Source organism: Mixophyes fleayi, chromosome 7, assembly GCF_038048845.1.
Source record: "Mixophyes fleayi isolate aMixFle1 chromosome 7, aMixFle1.hap1, whole genome shotgun sequence".
NCBI lineage: Eukaryota > Metazoa > Chordata > Amphibia > Anura > Limnodynastidae > Mixophyes > Mixophyes fleayi.
This window is the reverse complement of record NC_134408.1, coordinates 23,351,698-23,371,643: the sequence shown is the minus strand read 5'-3', so window position 1 is coordinate 23,371,643 and position 19,946 is coordinate 23,351,698. Positions and strand designations below refer to the sequence as shown.

At 45.2% G+C, this 19,946-nt stretch overlaps 1 protein-coding gene and 1 long non-coding RNA gene across 3 annotated transcripts in view; one reads left to right on the top strand and one right to left on the bottom strand.

The window, feature by feature from the left end:
- The window catches only part of LOC142097489 (uncharacterized), a 398,805-nt gene that overhangs the window by 108,999 nt on the left and 269,860 nt on the right, over window positions 1-19,946 (top strand). The gene's annotated exons all lie outside the window — the stretch shown is intronic.
- PRKCB (protein kinase C beta) overlaps window positions 1-19,946 on the bottom strand; it is a 143,746-nt gene that overhangs the window by 66,669 nt on the left and 57,131 nt on the right. For both annotated transcript variants that reach the window (XM_075179358.1, XM_075179357.1), the window contains exon 3: window positions 6,768-6,850. In XM_075179358.1, coding sequence (XP_075035459.1) covers window positions 6,768-6,850 — 83 coding nt within the window. The remainder of the gene's footprint in view (window positions 1-6,767; window positions 6,851-19,946) is intronic.

Sequence of the window (19,946 nt, the reverse complement as noted above, 5' to 3'; positions counted from 1 at the left end):
GAGGAATTGTTGTAGATTATAGTAGGGTGTATTGTATATCCTAGCTCATCTAGCATAGGGGATATATTGTACTTTATCTTTCTAAATGATGTGTTTTCGCAGTGAATGATCAGATTGAGGATAGTGTAATCCTCAGACATTACTGGGACAGGCTACGAAGTCTGCAGTTTTCTTACTATAGAACACACAACAACATAAACAGGTCTCACTGTGCACAGCTGGCTGACAAATCTGTTCTTTCTGGGGCAGAAGGGTTAATGTAATTGGATGCAGATAAGGAAAAGACAAGATCCTATGACTGGCTCACAGGCAGAACTGCATATTCCACTGTGCTGCAGCCTTCAAAGCTCCTTAGTACTTAAACTCTTCTAAGAGGCTTGCTAGCTCACAGAGCACATTAAGTATGAATGGCACCAGATTTCCTTGCACCAGACTCCTTTTTCCTAAATCAGCCAACTGCTGTATAGTTCTACAGACTCAGAACAAGGGAGGGACCTCGGCAGATGTTCAATATGTGGGTCTACATAAGACTCCTGGGTCAGGTGGTCACAGAGCTCTCAGCAGATGTACAATATGTGGGGTCTACATAAGACTCCTGGGTCAGGTGGTCACAGAGCTCTCAACAGATGTTCAATATGTGGGTCTACATAAGACTCCTGGGTCAGGTGGTCACAGGTCTCTCAGCAGATGTACAATATGTGGGGTCTACATAAGACTCCTGGGTCAGGTGGTCACAGGGCTCTCAGCAGATGTACAATATGTGGGGTCTACAGTAAGACTCCTGGGTCAGGTGGTGACAGAGCTCTCAGCAGATGTACAATATGTGGGGTCTACAGTAAGACTCCTGGGTCAGGTGGTCACAGGTCTCTCAGCAGATGTACAATATATGGGGTCTACATAAGACTCCTGGGTCAGGTGGTGACAGAGCTCTCAGCAGATGTACAATATGTGGGGTCTACATAAGACTCCTGGGTCAGGTGGTCACAGGGCTCTCAGCAGATGTACAATATGTGGGGTCTACATAAGACTCCTGGGTCAGATGGTCACAGAGCTCTCAGCAGATGTACAATAAGTGGGTCTACATAAGACTCCTGGGTCAGGTGGTCACAGAGCTCTCAGCAGATGTACAATATGTGGGGTCTACATAAGACTCCTGGGTCAGGTGGTCACAGAGCTCTCACCAGATGTACAATATGTGGGGTCTACACAAGACTCCTGGGTCAGGTGGTCACAGAGCTCTCAGCAGATGTACAATATGTGGGGTCTACAGTAAGACTCCTGGGTCAGGTGGTCACAGAGCTCTCAGCAGATGTACAATATGTGGGGTCTACAGTAAGACTCCTGGGTCAGGTGGTCACAGAGCTCTCACCAGATGTACAATATGTGGGGTCTACATAAGACTCCTGGGTCAGGTGGTCACAGAGCTCTCACCAGATGTACAATATGTGGGGTCTACAGTAAGACTCCTGGGTCAGGTGGTCACAGGGCTCTCAGCAGATGTACAATATGTGGGGTCTACATAAGACTCCTGGGTCAGGTGGTCACAGAGCTCTCACCAGATGTACAATATGTGGGTCTACATACGACTCCTGGGTCAGGTGGTAATACCAACCAATGCCACTCAGGTAGAGAGGATGCCTACTGTAGCAAGGAAAAGAATGCATAATCTGCCGTATGTGGGACAAACTTGTGTTAATGAAACACATAACTAAGTAATGAAGACTGTAACCTTCTCGTCTCCCGTTCTGCTACCTTCTATTTTTACTGTTCGGAACAGACACTGTTTCTCTGGGGGGTTTTTCGCTTGTTATATGAATGTGTTTCCATGGTAAGTAATTGCAGCTCTGGCAGAGTACACCTAGTCGGGGGGATTCCTCTGGACTGAGGACCAGAAACCAACACATACTATAATGCTCCTTTGAGGATGTGTGATGCATTTAACATAACTGTGCTGTAACTCACATGCATGCCAAGTAACCAATCAGAAATCAACCATATCAACCAATCAGAAATCTGATTTCAGGAGCATAAAATAGACCAGAGTTCGATAATCTGCACTGCTGGCGATATTACCACACAAAGGTAAACTCTACCAAACACACACTCTGGCTTCACGCTGTAACAATCATCCCCCCACCTGCTCTGGTTGGTTTTGGTCAGACAGCCTCAGGGATAATGTTCTGTACAGATACGTGTAGTAAGGAACACACAAAAACAGATGGAGCACATAAAATTTGTGTTTCTTTTCTATACATCCCTTTGGTGTGGTGCTTTCAGTACTCCACGTCTTCAGTGCCAAAAAACGTACAAAGTGCTCATGGAGACTCGGCATTCTGGCCCTCTTAGGGGGCAAGGTTCCTCAGAACTTACCCCTTCACCACATGGGTAGAAGTGGTATCTTTATCCCAGAGTTTTACCGAAGCTTTCCGCAGAGGCCAAATCTTCTTCCAATCACCCTAAGTGGGAGCTCCTGAAATCTTCAGGGAGGTGGGAGCCTAAAGACCACCACTAGACCAAGATAGAAGGGTCCATTACAGTCCGTTGGCTACCCCTGGCCAAATCGTGAAAACTGGAATGTGTTACAAGCAAAACTGAACTCCAAGAGTACAGCTAAAGCAACAGTTTATCTTCACCAAAGGGCATAGAGGTACCTAATAAAATGGTGCGTTAAATCACGATGACGTGTAGAAGTCTACTAGATAAAATCCTCTCCATCATTCCACTCCTGTTTCCTAATGTGAAGAGATGTGATTACCTCTTAAGTTACACACCGTTTGCTCTCTCACCGTAACCCAAGTGGTGTTTTATCTCGGAACGCTTATCACGTTACTTCTTCAGCTGTCCCCTGTGTCAGCCTGTTTACCACAGGTCTCCATTAAATAAATGACCTTGCAGCTTCATTGCAGCAGAGATTAAGTAAGACAATGCAAGTGATTAAATAAAGACTTGCTTAAATGCTGCTCGGCTGGAAGAACTACACGCTGTTATGAGTCATTAAGCAGCCCCCTGCACACAAAGGTATAACTGCAGGACTGTGCCAGGCACATTACATTAAAATGCCAACTGTGACACAGGTTCAACAACAACTAAAGTGCCAAGGACTACTTATAATAATCTATGAAGCATGCAGTGGCTCTTTATAGTTTAAGCAGAGATATCGCAGCTGATGGAAAGCCATATGTTGCCTACTCCGGAATGTGACATACTGAGTGTATACATTAATAAAGCTGTGATTCTCATTTCAGCCAGAAGAGGGAGCAAAGAAAAAAATATTTTTAATGAAGCGTAAATTAGCGCAGGGTGAAATCATTACATCAAAGGCTATACGTCTGTCTCATCTCCGCTGGGATCATTTAAGAGATTGGATCTGTTAAAAAAAAATGAAAGCGTCTTTAAATGCTCGTTAATAAGCCATCTAGAAACATGTCCCTCAAGTCAGATATTTAGAAAAATAAAATAAATACTAGGCAACCATTGGAGCCGCAGCTGTTGATGAATGGCAACCGATAGGGAATGCTGGGCATTGTTGTCCTTCTGCAGCTGGAGAAAACACATAGTGAGCCACATATTTCATATCTGTGTTCCATGTCTGAGAGCTTCTATCACTAGCCACATTTATCATGATTAATGTGGTACTATATCTGGGTAAGATACACCTCTTATGTGGAATTTTTATGACGTATCTTCCTGTCACACTGAAATAACATTGTACATTTGGGTCATGTAGTACCAAGGTCCATACAGAAGACGAGCATTTTATGGATCACCGCTTTCATGTACTCTTTGTGGTGCCTCATAAATAAAAGATAATAAGCTGATGCTGGATGAATGGTTTCCTCATCAGCATAGGAAAGGATTCTTTGCTGTAAGGGCGGTAATCCTGTAAAAGAGAATGTGCCACACTGCAGCCCAGACTAATGGTTGCCAATGCGACACAGAGGCAGCTCTCCTTTTTGTAAATAAGAGAGGTGCTCCTGATGCTTCTATGAGTATACTATCATGGTATGCCAAACCCCTCTCACCCCATCACATTTCACAATGAGCGCAAACCAAGGAGCTAAAGGTGGACGACAAAAACCTTTACACCCCCGAAGCAAACTAATATAGTTACATATTAATATAATCTAGCTGGCCCTGCAACACCTAGGCTACCTGATTATTTACATATATTTGTGTAACCTGGCTGGCCTTGAGCCTCATGGGGAAGGGGAGAGAAAAGGGGGGATTCTTTCCTGACCCCAAAAAACTGCAGTTTGATCAATTCCCTGGATCAATCACCTCCATAATGAACTCTGGTTAGTGTAGCTACAAATACATTCTTGTAAGAAAGGCAGCCAATCCCTATTTAGATTCTGTAAGTGAATTTACAATCACTACCTCCCGTGGTGAGGCATTTTACAGGTTTACACCTCTTACAGTAAAGAACCCCTTCCTATGCCGACGGGGAAACCTTTCTTCCAGCATCAGCTTGTCCTCTATATGGACCTTGGTACAAAAAGTTCATTAGACAAAACTTTGTATCGTCCTCAGATATATTTAATTGTACTAATTAGGGCACTGCTAAATGTATCTATTCCCAGAGTACTTTGCTTTATTAACCGCTTTTAACTTAACTCTTCTATTCCCTTTATTAAGGACCATGCACGCCTTTAAATCCTAGGGCAGCACAGTGGCTAAGTGGTTAGCACTTCTGCCTCACAGCACTGGGGTCATGAGTTCAATTCCCGACCATGGCCTTATCTGTGTGGAGTTTGTATGTTCTCCCCGTGTTTGCGTGGGTTTCCTCCGGGTGCTCCAGTTTCCTCCCACACTCCAAAAACATACTGGTAGGTTAATTGGCTGCTATCAAATTGCCCTTACTTTCTCTCGGTCTGTGTGTGTGTTAGGGAATTTAGACTGTAAGCGCCAATGGGGCAGGGACTGATGTGAATGAGTTCTCTGTACAGCGCTGAGGAATCAGTGGCGCTATATAAATGGTGATGATGATGATGATATTCTCCTATGTCCTTACAGTGAGGTACTCACAACTGTATGGTTATTGTCTGCATCATATGCATGTATCCCCTTTTTATGCATCATGCTTTTGCAGCTGCTTCCTGACACTGTGTGCTACCTCTCAGCTTTCTGTCAACTACTATTCCCAAGTCCTTTCCATCTCAGTTTACCCAATTGTATTCCATTAAATCTGTAAGTAGCCACCCTACATAGCTTTGTGTCATCTGTAAATATGGAGACCTTACTTTATAGGCGCCTGTATAGACATTAAAAAAAAAAAAAAAAAAATATATACCCAATACTGATCCCTGTGATACACCACTAATAGCTGCAGCCCAGGCGATGTTCCCAATATGTTCTAATGTAGTGGACAGGGTCAAGTCACAACTCAGAAGAATATAAGACACATACATACATCTAACCTAACTACAATACAGCCACGCAGTATGTGAATTACATACATGTGGATGACCTGGAAAGCCTATCATGTCCAACGGGGCAGGGACCCGGTGTAAATGATTTTATTCTCTGTACAACGCTGCATATTATGGGGGTGCTATGTAAAGCATAATAAATAAAAAATACTGAGGACATCAACCAGTAATTCCGCGTTATCACCTTCCACTTGCTACACCAGTGGCGGTCATGTGCTACTCACAGAGATTATTGGAACAGGCATTTGCAGATTTCTATGACTGACAAGTCGGTGCTGCTGAAGTTCTTGAAAGAGCCCCGAACATAGTGCAGGCCTGGCCGGCCTGTGGCTCTCGAGCTGTTGTGAAACCACAAGTCCCAGCATTCTCTGCCAGCTGAAAGCCAGCCGATAGCTTGCAAGGTATGCTGGGAATTGTAGTTTTACAACATCTGGAGAGCCACAGGTTGGCCGGACATACTGCATCGCCGAGAAGTAGATTTCATTGTCACTTCATAATGCTGCAACACACTGAGGACTGTTTCAGTGGACTGTAAGAATTTATTCAGGGCCAACATACACACATACACACATACATACATACATACATACACACATACATACATACACACATACATATACACGAGAGCTATATGGGCATGTCCGCTCAGCGTTCTCAGGCTCTTAGGACAATGGCAGAACAGAGTCCCTTACTTCGTGTTTTTAACTGTCTTTCTGCAGCAGTCAGCACCACTTATTTTAGGTTACAATTACTGACAGCAGCTTCCTCATGCGGCAATTTTCGCAGTCATAAAAAATACTTTGTGAACATTTTTATACATTTAATTATAAAGTAAATTCTGATTTTAGGATCATAGGTTCAATCACAATTTTTCTTAAGAAATGTGATACTGAGGCCACTTTGAAATACATAAGGTATCAGGACGAAAAGCTCAATTTATCAAATCCACCGTCCTAATCTTTTTAGTGCATTCAAAAGCTAATGAATCTTGGTGAATTCCCTCTTTATCAAGTGGAATGATATTAGTATACCATTCCACATTAGTATACTAGTATATAGTAGAATATTTTATTAGAAAGGTTAATAGAGGAGAAATATTGCGTCTGTGGACTGAGGTCATGCGATGGAACCCTGAGGTCATGCGATGGAACCCTGAGGTCATGCGATGGAACCCTGAGGTCATGCGATGGAACCCTGAGGTCATGCGATGGAACCCTGAGGTCATGCGATGGAACCCTGAGGTCATGCGATGGAACCCTGAGGTCATGCGATGGAACTCTGAACATAAGACACACCCACACATATAGTCTTCATTCACTGTGAAGGTATAATACTCACATCGGACGCAGGACCTTTGTCAGCACCAGGACAGGAGAACGCGACAAATTCATGGCAGCGTTTGTGTACCACAAAACAGCAAACTACGGAAAATAAAGAGAGTAAAGAACAAAGTCAGCCGATCAGCTCACATATTTCATTTTAGTTATTAAACGGTCTTAGCCAACATTTAAGATTTGCTGTCAATGTAAACATTCACTTAAAAATAAATGGGGGAAAAAAAAACAAAAACAGATTCATTAAAATAAGTCAGTCAGCACTTCAGGAACCACTTAGCTGAAAAAAATTAAAATGCATCGTCTTTTTTTTAATTTACATCTTTAAAACGTGAGGGTGATAGCACCTTACGCGTTTCAAGCAGCACCTGACCTTAGTAATCAAACTTGTCATCTACACAAGGCAAAGGCTGCCGATTTGTGCCAGTTAGCTCAGTGATGTCTCCAGTTCCCAGTAAGATGGGCTGAGAATTCTAATGAATATTGGTTAGGGGCATATCTGAAGTGCTAAAAAGCTTCAATGCCTCTTCATTCACTTGGATCGGTGTCTACAGTAAACCACTTAAATGCGTCAGTATGGAATTTTCCGTCTGCCTCCTCTCCCACGATGATGGATGTGGCAGCAGAAAAATAGTCTTACTAAAAAGTCTGATTACCACCGAGCTATAACATATACACAAAATGAATTACTACCCAAGGTGGTTGTGCTCCTCTCTCTTCTACCACTCCGCTTTCTGCCCAATGAGGAGAGAAAAGAGTAGTCTGCTACACTTAAATCAGGATAAGACTGATCATTACAATTTACACACACATTATAAATGGTATGCCCGCATGGTGGCTAAGTGGTTAGCACTTCTGCCTTACAGCACTGGGGTCATGAGTTCAATTCCCGACCATGGCCTTATGTGTGAGGAGTTTGTATGTTCTCCCCGTGTTTGTGTGGGTTTCCTCTGGGTGCTCCGGTTTCCTCCCACACTCCAAAAACATACTGGTAGGTTAATTGGCTGCTAACAAATTGACCCTAGTCTGTCTGTGTCTGACTGTGTGTGTGTTATAGGGAATTTAGACTGTAAGCTCCAAAATGGGGAAGGGACTGATGTGAGTGAGTTCTCTGTACAGCGCTGCGAAATTAGTGGAACTATATAAATAAATGATATTATTATTAATGTTCCATTAACTGTGTCTAGTTAGGGGGTAGGTCTATAAAGTGCAGTACACCAGGGTGGTAGGCAAGTCATGTACAACGATCATCTATAGATCAGTCAGGCTGAATCAGTTTCTCTAAAATCTTCTGCGGAATGGTCTAAATCCATTGCTGGACTAGAACTGCCCGGTGTCTTAACCTATTAGGCCAAGATGGATAACAAACCTGAATTTATCCTCTTTTTGAAGAGCTATAGTATTACTACCAACAAAACTAATTATTAATCATATTTTCATTTATACTAAAATACCAACAGCTGTACAAAAGTCACAGAGCATTATTCATTCGTAATAGGACTATGGGTCCCGAAGCGAATTCATCAGCTCTAGTCTGGGTTTTAAGAAGGTTAACGTTCCCCAGGCTAGGATCTCTCAACGTGCCGAATGACAGAGAAAGGGTTAAAAATACAAAATACCACCTCACGGGTCAGCGGGTCGTGTAGAAATAAGTGGTCTGGGACAGACAAAAGATGCCATAATGTCAGATACCAAGAATCCCCCAGCAGGGAACCCCCATTCCTTTATATAACCGCTCACTCCGCAGCTCGCCTGCTGCATGAATATATTACCATTTTGCAGCAGGGTTTTTTTTTCCCTCCAGCTGATTAGCGCAGAGCAAGGACTCTCAGAAGTCAGATGCCCCCTGCTACAGGCTTGTGTTACACCCTCTCCTTCCAACCCTTTGAGGTTTCATTTCAATCTTAATAATTGAACACGGCATTAAATATCCATCGCCTTGTCACCTCCCAGACTCTCAGGGGCACCTGGAAAAGTCATCAACCTGTGCAATGGCCTCCTGAGCTGGCATGGGGAGAGTAATTACTGCGTCCCTACTGGGGAGAACAGCTGTATGACATGCGGCTGGCAGAGGTGGAGGGGTCACTAAGCAGCATTTCCCAAATCCCAAACATCCCCTGATCTAGTTAGATTTATAAACATGCACAAGGTTTACCTATACAGCTAGCTGTTGACGAAACCCGAAGGGAGCAGGAGGATAGAGGCGGAAAGAAAAAAAGAAGACGCACATTTTGCAAACTAATGCTGGCGTTGGCATGATGGTTATTACAGAAATAATGTTCTGTAATTCTATACTGCTGGTGCCCAACTCATTTCATCTATTTAGCCTGTAAAAATCAACAGACATATTTATTGTTTAAAGTCTAAGGGGAGAAATCAATTGCCGGCAACGTGGCGTGCGGACACTGTGCCGCGCTCATTGCCGTCCAATAGCGATAGAAACCCGTAAAAATGAGCAGAGATTTCTGTCAAAATCTCCGCCACAAAGTGTCTCACGGATATTCTGGAGACACTTCCCGCCCAACTGAATTCCCCCCCTACATTTATCAAACCTTCTAAAAAGAAAAAGTGGAGATGTTGCCCATAGCAACCAATCAGATTCTAGCTACCATTTATCTAGTACATTCTAGAACACGATAGCTAGAATCTGATTGGTTGCTATGGGCAACACTTAAACTTTTTCTTTTTAGAAGGTTTAATAAACTTACCCTTTAAATATATAATGGAGCAGTGGCCAAAAGGGAGGCGAGTGTGTTCAGTAGTGAAGAAGGGAATGCGTGGTAGTGAGGCCCAGGCAAGGCAGCCATCATAGCTTTTGTGGATCCATGGATAACACCAAGAATTAGCTCTGCAAAAGGTTTGGATCCAAGGCATGCAACAGTATTACATTGTAACAATATAAATCTTCACGTCAGTGATGGGCAACATGTGGCCCTAGAGGACTTCCCCTGTGGCCCCCAGCTCCTTCCTGCTTTATTGCCATATTTGTTTGTGACAGCTTGTAACACTTTTTAAAAATACCTGCATATAGGTTATTACATATAGGCGACTTTCTTTCATAAAATATATTGTCTTAACTTTGTGGCGGTGGACGGCACTGGCAATGCTAGTTTTTATGAGGGCATGACGCATTATTTTTAGAATGTGTATAATGTGACTGGAAATGCCAGATTTAATACGTAGTTTCAACACTGCTTTTATTGTGCATTTCCATGAAATCATTGCACCGCGTGGCACCAACGCTAGTTTTAATGTATTGTGCGGTTTTACTATAGTGCAATGCGCCAGATACTGTTTGCAAATGCTTAGTATTTACAGCCCTCTATTATACGAATATAGCCGACATAAATCCATTTACAACATATTTGAATCTTGGTAAGAGAGCCTGTGTCAAAGTTTACATGTTTTATTGCCATGCAATTGTTATTCCACTTCACACTGAGCTTGCGCTTCTATTCTGTATATACTGAGGGGAATGTATACATACGGGAAGTGCGACAGGTTTAGGAGTACAATTCTGAATTTGAATATATTGCAAGGGAACAAAGAAACCATTTTTGCAGTTCTTTCTATTGCATCATGTAAATGCTAATACTCCACACTTCCTTACTGGCTTGGTGTAATTATAATTTTTTTCTGGATATGTTCCAAAAGTTTGTGAAAGGAAGTGTGTGTGTATGTGTCAGTGTTGAGGTCCCCTTACCTTACAGAACTAGATGTGTAAAGAGAATGTCAAACTTAAGCTATGCAGCTAAGTGCAAGCTATTGTTTTCTGTTAGCATTTTATTCTGCAAAAAATTGCCTTTCGATAGGATTACTGACAAAGTAAGGGGTTGAAGTGCCCAACAGGAAAAAAAAAAAAAAGATTATAGGGCAGTGGTTCCCAAACTTTTGCAGTTCGCGGCACCCTTAGAGTCTCCATAATTATTTCAAGGCACCCCTCCAAAATAATTATCGACCAGTCCCGTTTTATAAGTAGTCAAAAAAACGTAATAAGTATTTAGGTCAGGACAAAAATTTGTATGCAAAATAATACACATAAATCCAAGGGAAAAGAATATTTTTATATATATTTTTTCCAATTACATTTCTGTCAAAGAATAATTTACAGCTCACACACTCCGTGCGCCCTCCTGCACCCACGCACTCCGTCCGCCCTCCTGCACCCACGCACTCCGTGCGCCCTCCTGCACCCACACACTCCGTGCGCCCTCCTGCACCCACACACTCCGTGCGCCCTCCTGCACCCACACACTCCGTGCGCCCTCCTGCACCCACACACTCCGTGCGCCCTCCTGCACCCACACACTCCGTGCGCCCTCCTGCACCCACACACTCCGTGCGCCCTCCTGCACCCACACACTCCGTGCGCCCTCCTGCACCCACACACTCCGTGCGCCCTCCTGCACCCACACACTCCGTGCGCCCTCCTGCACCCACACACTCCGTGCGCCCTCCTGCACCCACACACTCCGTGCGCCCTCCTGCACCCACGCACTCCGTGCGCCCTCCTGCACCCACGCACTCCGTGCGCCCTCCTGCACCCACGCACTCCGTGCGCCCTCCTGCACCCACACACTCCGTGCGCCCTCCTGCACCCACACACTCCGTGCGCCCTCCTGCACCCACACACTCCGTGCGCCCTCCTGCACCCACACACTCCGTGCGCCCTCCTGCACCCACACACTCCGTGCGCCCTCCTGCACCCACACACTCCGTGCGCCCTCCTGCACCCACACACTCCGTGCGCCCTCCTGCACCCACACACTCCGTGCGCCCTCCTGCACCCACACACTCCGTGCGCCCTCCTGCACCCACGCACTCCGTGCGCCCTCCTGCACCCACGCACTCCGTGCGCCCTCCTGCACCCACGCACTCCGTGCGCCCTCCTGCACCCACGCACTCCGTGCGCCCTCCTGCACCCACGCACTCCGTGCGCCCTCCTGCACCCACGCACTCCGTGCGCCCTCCTGCACCCACGCACTCCGTGCGCCCTCCTGCACCCACGCACTCCGTGCGCCCTCCTGCACCCACGCACTCCGTGCGCCCTCCTGCACCCACGCACTCCGTGCGCCCTCCTGCACCCACGCACTCCGTGCGCCCTCCTGCACCCACGCACTCCGTGCGCCCTCCTGCACCCACGCACTCCGTGCGCCCTCCTGCACCCACGCACTCCGTGCGCCCTCCTGCACCCACGCACTCCGTGCGCCCTCCTGCACCCACACACTCCGTGCGCCCTCCTGCACCCACACACTCCGTGCGCCCTCCTGCACCCACACACTCCGTGCGCCCTCCTGCACCCACACACTCCGTGCGCCCTCCTGCATCCACACACTTAAAACTCTACATCGCACTGTACACTATGCTGCAGGGAAACTTGGAGAACATGCTTCAACCATTTCAAAACCAAGCACAGAGAACAAGGCACTGTCTCATTTTACCAGGTTTGGTCTTTAGCCCTTCTGTGTACAGGACATTCATGTTCTATATTTGGGTATAGACATTTCTGTGGGGATGGAAGTTTATTAGCTTGCAGCATACAGACATGAGTAGACTTCAAAAACTCCATATATTTCTTTATAACGCCATTATTATATCAATAGTGGTCTTCATGAAACAAGGGGGTATGACTGAGCAGGGGCTGGCTGTCAAATTTTAGTCCAGGGAGCGAGATTAAGCTGAGCACCCTATTATTAACTTTTTAAAGGAAAAAAAAGAAAGTAGCCACTATGGGAAAGGCCCGGAGAACAATAGCCCCCATGCCCAGCCAGCCCCTGTGGCCAAGCCACGTTGGGGGGTGCTATGTCCTCCTATCACACGTCAAACGCTTCTAAAGAACTAGACCGTGTCAGGCACCGCCCCCGCACTGTACGTAGTTGCCGGGGACGGACGCCTGTTCTTCTGTAGGGGCTGCACCAGGCAATGGGACGCACTTCCGGATTCGGCCCAACACTGCACGCTCATGCGAAGTGAGGTCGTGTCCCATTGCTAGGCAATCTCTTACGATATCGGCAGTCAGGAGCATCCGAAATTACCTGTAACCCATTAGGGGCCACTTCCATCTATTTAAGGCACCTCCTCACTAGGTTCTGGTGCTAGGGTATTGGTTCACCAGCTCCAGCGTTCCTGCCTCCAGTTCCCTGTTCCTGTTATTGGTATTTGGTTCTGACTCCTGGCTTGTTCCTGACTATTCTCTTGTCCTGCGCTTTGGCACTGCTCCCTGTCTGTATTCTGACCTCTAGCCGGTCTCTGACTATTCTTCTGGATCCTCCCAGTGTACCACGCCATTGTTTGGTTATCTGACCCGGACAGCATGACCATCCCTCTACATTATCCATTACACTGGCAACTAATTTGGAAAACCGCGACCTGCGCACCTCACGCAGCCAAGCCCATACCTCCTCGCGGGGGTCCCTGGTGAATACCGGGGGTGCGTTGGACACCTACCTGTTTAGTTGCGCCAATACCAGTCAGTGGCATCTATAGTGTCATTAACGTGACAGGCCACTTCCAACCCCCACCCCCACCCCTCCTTTGATAAACACCCTTGATTTACCGCAGCACCAGCGAGAGGTGCGCACAGCTCCCGCTTTCCATAGTAAACAGAGACGTACCGCACACCTTCACGGATCTGGGAACTACCCTGTGTTGTCTCGATAGGACAATCCACCCGCGGTTGTGTAACTGTCCAGACAAAAGCAGTTTTCTATGTTAATATTCATATTCTTTGCATTCTGCTTCAAGCAGAATGTGAAATGTGTGTCATCCGAGTAGTAGAGACAAGTGTGGCCCAGACGGAGGTGCAGGCTGACCCAGAATGAGGAACGTTTTTGGATTTTGGTATTTTTAATATACACTGCAGTATAACAGAAAACGCAATCACAGAACAGCTGTGGATTTGAAACAACCCAATCCTGCCTGTGTAATTGGAATAAGAGTTTCATACCCAGCATATGGATAAGTCTCCATCCTCTTAATAAACTGCAGCCTGGAAGGAAACCTGATCGAAATTCAAGAGACAGCCTTGAACTCCGTGTAATGCGGATACACAGGGGACGAAGCACTGCTTCCAATTACAATTAGAACAGAAAGACCACGCTGCAGCACGTTTAGCTGCCCAATTAGAAAGTTAAATTGTAATTCCTATTATTATTTAGATAATAAAGTTATCAAACACACACTGAGGGATACGTGCACTCAGTAATTTGCAAGAGATAACGACTTGACGGCACGGAGAGCCCTGTAATTTGTGAAAAGGAGAAATGGGCATCTTGCAAGTATGGCAGATTGGCTAATTGGTTTTCCTGGCCGGCAATTGCCAAGGAGAAGATAAGAGATGTGATGTAAGATAACCGTATCTTTAATCTCTGTGTCATCTGCAAGATTAAGATACATAACCGTTGGTTAATGAGGCAGACAATGGCGGGGTTGGCTTTGTCTGCCTGAATGATTTGGACCATTATTAAAGTGTCAGAATTGAGTTTGTTGAAATGCCATAAAAATATACACAGTGCCAGGAAGGAGAACGGGAGCCGCACAGTTTATGGCTGGTAGAACGAACATTGCTATTTCCTGTGGATAGGGGCTGGTTTGGCTTTTACATGGAAAAAGTTATGGTCAGCACGGTGGCTTAGTGGTTAGCACTTCTGCCGCGCAGAGCTAGGACCATGAGTTCGATTCCCAACCATGGCCTTATCTGTGTGGCGTTTGTATGTTCTCCCCCTGTATGCGTGGGTTTCCTCCAGGTGATCCGGTTTCCTCCACACTCCAAACACATATTAGTTAGTTAATCGGCTGCTATCAAAATTGACCCTAGTGTGTGTGTGTGTGTGTGTGTTAGGGAATTTAGACTGTTAGCTTCAGGGACTGATGTGTCTCTGTACAGTGCTGCGAAACTGGTGTTCATGGGGTCAGCTGACGTGAAATAGGATCGTCTCTTGTACAAGTGTCCAACTTCGCCTCCAAAATAGCTATCGGACTGTCCTCAATGGTGCTCAAAACATCATGCCACAATAAATTGTGGCTAGCTGTACAGGGTTGGTATGTATTAATAAACCATATAATACAAGTATGCAAATGATACACCACAATCATTTGGATATATTTTTCTTCAAACCCACAATGTCTGGGGAGCAGATAAGTTACTCCAGGACAATAGTTGTGCAATCGCAGAATAAAAAAAAAGTTTTACAAAATTGAGCAAGAAGCCGAGATACCCATAAAAGTACACACCAGGGACTGCAACCCCCTCTTTACAATATGAATTGACTTTGTATATTTAGGAGGGAGATACAATTACCAAACACATCTATATGTAATCATTAGCATTGTAGCACCCTATGTCATACTCGCCTACTTTTTGGAGGGAGAAGCTCAAGTGGCAGGTGCAGGGGGGAGAGGTGTGATGATGTAATCGCGCAGAAGGTGGTGGGGCCACAATAAAGTGAGTTGCATCATCAGGTCCCCATCTACCACCACTTGCAGCGGAGACGGAACCTACCAGCCCACACACGCACAAGAGAAGCAGGATCCAGGAAGTAGGCCAACTCCCTTGGGAGTCTGGGAGGAATGGCGTCCCAGATGACGCAAGAAATTTGTGAGTTTGTCCTATTTAAAGTTTGCCAATCCCCATCACACGGTGGCGATGGCCATTCTGTGAGCTGAGCCGAAGTTCAAAAGAGTGAGCTGATCCAGCGACACGATTCACTCTGTTATATACTATCAGTGTTTTTATTTTAAATGTTTTATATTTGTTGTGATGCTGCAAGAGCTTCTCCATCTACGGAAGAGCCGAGAAATATTTAACGCTTTTAATCTTGGAGCGCTAATCATCTTCAGTATTCCCGGGAGATTCTTCTCAAAATAAGGAAGGAAAGTGAGGAAGCAATTTAAAAAAAAAAAAAAAAAAGTAGGGACATTTCATCGTTGAACAGGTGTATATCCCACACTGTGCAGTCTCAGCAGATTTTGATGACCTATAACCCTCTTCAGTATTTTAATGTATATTATACTGGGGGTTTTATTGTGGAGAGGGTGAGTAACAATTGATAGTGAAAGTTGCATTAAATATATAGAATATTAAGAATTGTACAATATAGTTGGTCAATACTGAAACATTTCAAATAAACAAAAAAAAAGTGGCCACGGACAAAACAATAAAAGTTGGGATTGTCCATGGAAATTAGGGACAATTGGTAATTATGGTATCACAAGTAACAAGTATACAGAAAAACAACTCTGGTGACAGATGCCCTGACCACCTGATAGCTGTGACCTTGGATGTAATTTAATCGCTTTCCAATCTACACCACTTGGTCTGTTTCCAGACTTCGAAGAACATCTTCAGTGTTCTATTGCGAGTGTTCTCAAAAGAAACGCGTTTCATGAACAGATGAAGACAAAAAAGTTCACTAAGTAAAGGACAGAGCACAACTTGCAAACTTTGCAAATACACTTTACATTTTATAACTTCTACATAACCCCCCCTCCCTCCCCCTTGGCATTAAGAGACACCTCTCACTGATGAGGGAGAGCTATATTTGCTTGGTGGCCTCTGTACTTTAGTGATTTTGGCAAAAAGCTACTGCTTCAAACACAATTTTATAAACCTATTAACCCCACTCCACATTGAACCACATCACTTTCCACCAAAATCTTTTTTAGCCACAACTTGTTTCAAGCAATAGGCCGCTCAGCAGCAGATATGATGTACAGGCACCTAGTTCTTCACTCCCACTGTTTGGACCTCAGCAGTAGCAAGTGTTAATTTAACATCCGACTGCACGTGTTGATGCAGCTAGCAGTACACACCCAGGCCTAATGTCCTACTCGACCACTTCCAGCATTGCAGATCTGAGTTTCCACCTCTTGATGCTGAAGAGCCCCCTCTTCATTAGCATGGTATCCTTTAAATCGCTCACAGAACTTTCCAACAAGTCCAGCTTGGAGACTTACAGTCTTTGCTTGGAAACCAACATTGCAGCCTGCTTATGGACTGCAAATGCTACAAACTTTGTAGAAAAAAAAAATAACGCAAGCCAATATACCTGCAAGCACACACTCTCTAATAAGCGCTCGCTTTGCGTTAAGCTCAACTCTGCCTGCAGCGCCCCCAAGTGTTAACTCTCTGTACAAAGCAGTACAAATACAATGACGTTGTACAGGAGCTCTTATTAAGTGCACAAAACACCGTGCACCACCGGAGGCGCTGCATACCTACCTCTACCATCTGAGGATAAAGTAAAACTTTACCGAAATATTTAAGAGATACTGTTTTCTAACGTCCGTGTGCACAAGTCCTGGAAAAAAAGCTAAACGTCTACCTGTGAGAGAGTCACTTCATCATACTACATGGACAATAAATGGTTAAGACGAAGCGGGTGGAGCTCTTGCTTTCCAGGCAGACATTAGAAAGAGACAGTAATCAAATCACAAGAAGTGTGTACTCCCTGCACTAGCAACCCAAGGTGTTAATGTGGATGTGGGCATGAAGTGCTAAGTGACAGATAAGTAGCCACAAAAGGAGAAGCTGGTACAGCTGGTGTCTGCACATCACATTAATATCACTGCCAATAACATGCTTCATATAGCTAAAACCAAAGATTAGGGATCTCTCCTGTGTTCCAAGTTTATTTAGACCAGTTCTATCCAAGTGGTAGTGAGCCCACCAAGCCACCTCCTGCAGCTTTGAAAATTCTGAACGCTTGACAGGACTATTCCGTTTCATTCATTGAAGCCAACCAGTTACAGCAACTGCTCACGAAGCTACAGCTAGCGGCTATTTAATTGTAGTAAGGAGAGTGGTTCGTTGCCTGAAACCCCAAATTATTTCCTGCATAGTATCAAAGTGAAAAAAAATTACCTTAAAAAGGTGAGACCGAGTAGTTGTGATATCTCTGGCCCCACCCCTGTGAATGAATCGACCATTCCCCGCCGTGTATTTCTGCAAAGCAAGTCTGCCATGCTGTCAGTCGTTGGCGGCTCGTGTACTTACAGAAGCTCCTCCCTCAACCTGCAGCAGAGGACTGAGAGCGCACTGTGGATATATTTGGGTGTCTGTGAGCACACCAGTTACTTTAAAGTATACTGTTCAGCACAGTAACACACAGCCTCTGCATAGCAGCAAAGTCTCCCTGGAGATTGTATTTAAATGTTGGCAGCTAAGCAGATACCTACACACAGGTGACCGTCTCCGCACACCTTGGTGCATTACTGTCCTGGGCATGTCACATTTACTGAATGTAATAATAGTGTACTCTACAGGACTGTAAATACGCCTCTTCAATAACAGGTGATATCTAAGGCCTAGAGAGCAGCAGCAGACGGCAAGAACTGCATCCAACGTGCAGAATTGGTGGAATTCTATTGTGCAGTTGATCAGCACAAATCTTAAAATCTTAGGAATGTATAGTTGGCATTTGGTATAAATTAATGTTAAATCTTTGCTTTAAAACTTCTTTAATCTGGGTCTTTGGACTCCCTTCTGCTGCTCTGTCAGTTTGGTCAGGGCCCTAACTGGGGCTGTGCGAGAGGGGCGACCCCCCAGAGCACAACGCTGAAGGGGGAGGGGCGCAGTTTATGAATATTTTAGGCTAATTTGGTTAAAACTGAGGGTCAGGGTGGGCGGCAGTTTTCCCTCTCGCCCCAGGTGCTAAAATTGTAACTTACAGCTCTAAATTTTGGTATACCGTGAATCCAGCACTGGAAAGCTATAACGTATTAAGTAACGTAGATTACAATTATATACATATCTGTCCGCCATTGAAGTGCTGCGCAATGTGTGTGTCCTGGGTAGATTTACTAAACGTAGGTTTGAAAAAGTGGAGATGTTGCCTATAGCTACCAATCAGATACTAGCTGTCATTTTGTAGAATGCAGTAAATAAATGAAAGCTAGAATCTGATTGGTAGCTATAGGCAACAACTCCATTTTTTCAAACCCGCAGCTTAGTAAATATACCCCAAAGTGTTCTCCTCGCCTCCACGCAGTGTCCACTGTAGCTGCCTTCCACTTCAGCACAGATCACTTTAAACCTAAGCAAACTGTGACTATTTCTGAAGCACTTCACAGGATGAATATAAATTCCCTCCTGGTTTCAGGGAACATAATGCGGAATGACAGCCAGTAGGGAGGGGCAGGTGACACGCGTAATGGACAGCTCCGATTCGTCACCGGAGAGCTTTCCTCCCCACACAAACTTACGCCGTGTCATCCCTAAGTGCTGCTGTCAGAGTATAATCTGCTCCTCTCCACATTTATTTAAGTAAAATAACCAAACCATTATTACAACCCTCTGCATTTACTGGCACAGTGGTGGGTGGTGAATAGAGAACATCTCTTTATACAGCATCTCAGAGAAGATGAGGTAGGATGGCTTAAAATAACATGTGAAAACACTTGTCAGCGCTCACTTCTGGAAATACACACAGATAAACCTATTTTTCTACTAGAATTATGCGATTAGTCCTGCGCATAGCTGGCTATCTGTTGTGGAACTACAAATCCCAGCATGCCCTACCAGCTTACCTCTGATCTGGTATGTGTTCTAGGGAGAGAAAAAAATTGTGTTGAGACAAAAATACAAAATGAAAATTATTGCATGCGATTCGCTTTATTTTTTTACATACAAAACTTAATTCTCCAGAATTCTGCCATCGCTCGAGGATGTCAGTACAGGGGGGTAGGAGAGGTCTCATACAGTATATTCATTTCGCAGCTGAATAATATTTTCACTGATGTTATGTTTGCTTTGCCAGTTTGGGCGCACTTTAATTGGGCATAACAGCATAGGGGGCAGGCTACTTGAGACAGGCGAGGCATGACGCAGACATGAGCACAGAGGGTGGTGAGGGAACTGCTTTACAATCTAAGGGTTTTCAGTACTGTAAGGTGGGAGAGGGATAGGCCCATACCAGCCTACTCTTCAGGAATTCCCGGGAGGCTCCTGAATTTCGGGGAGTCCTCCTGGACTCCCGTAAGAGTAGGCAAAACTCCCGAAATTTGGCGAAATTCACGGCAGTGAATGGGGGGGGGGGGGGCTCAATTGTGTCATTAAGCCCCGCCCGCTTCATTCCACGAATTCCGGCTTTCCTATAGTGGGGGGGGTCTATGGTGACGCAAAATGAAATGTCGCCACGCCCTCCTCCTAGCCCATGTCACATGACTTCTCCCCCGGATCTCCCGG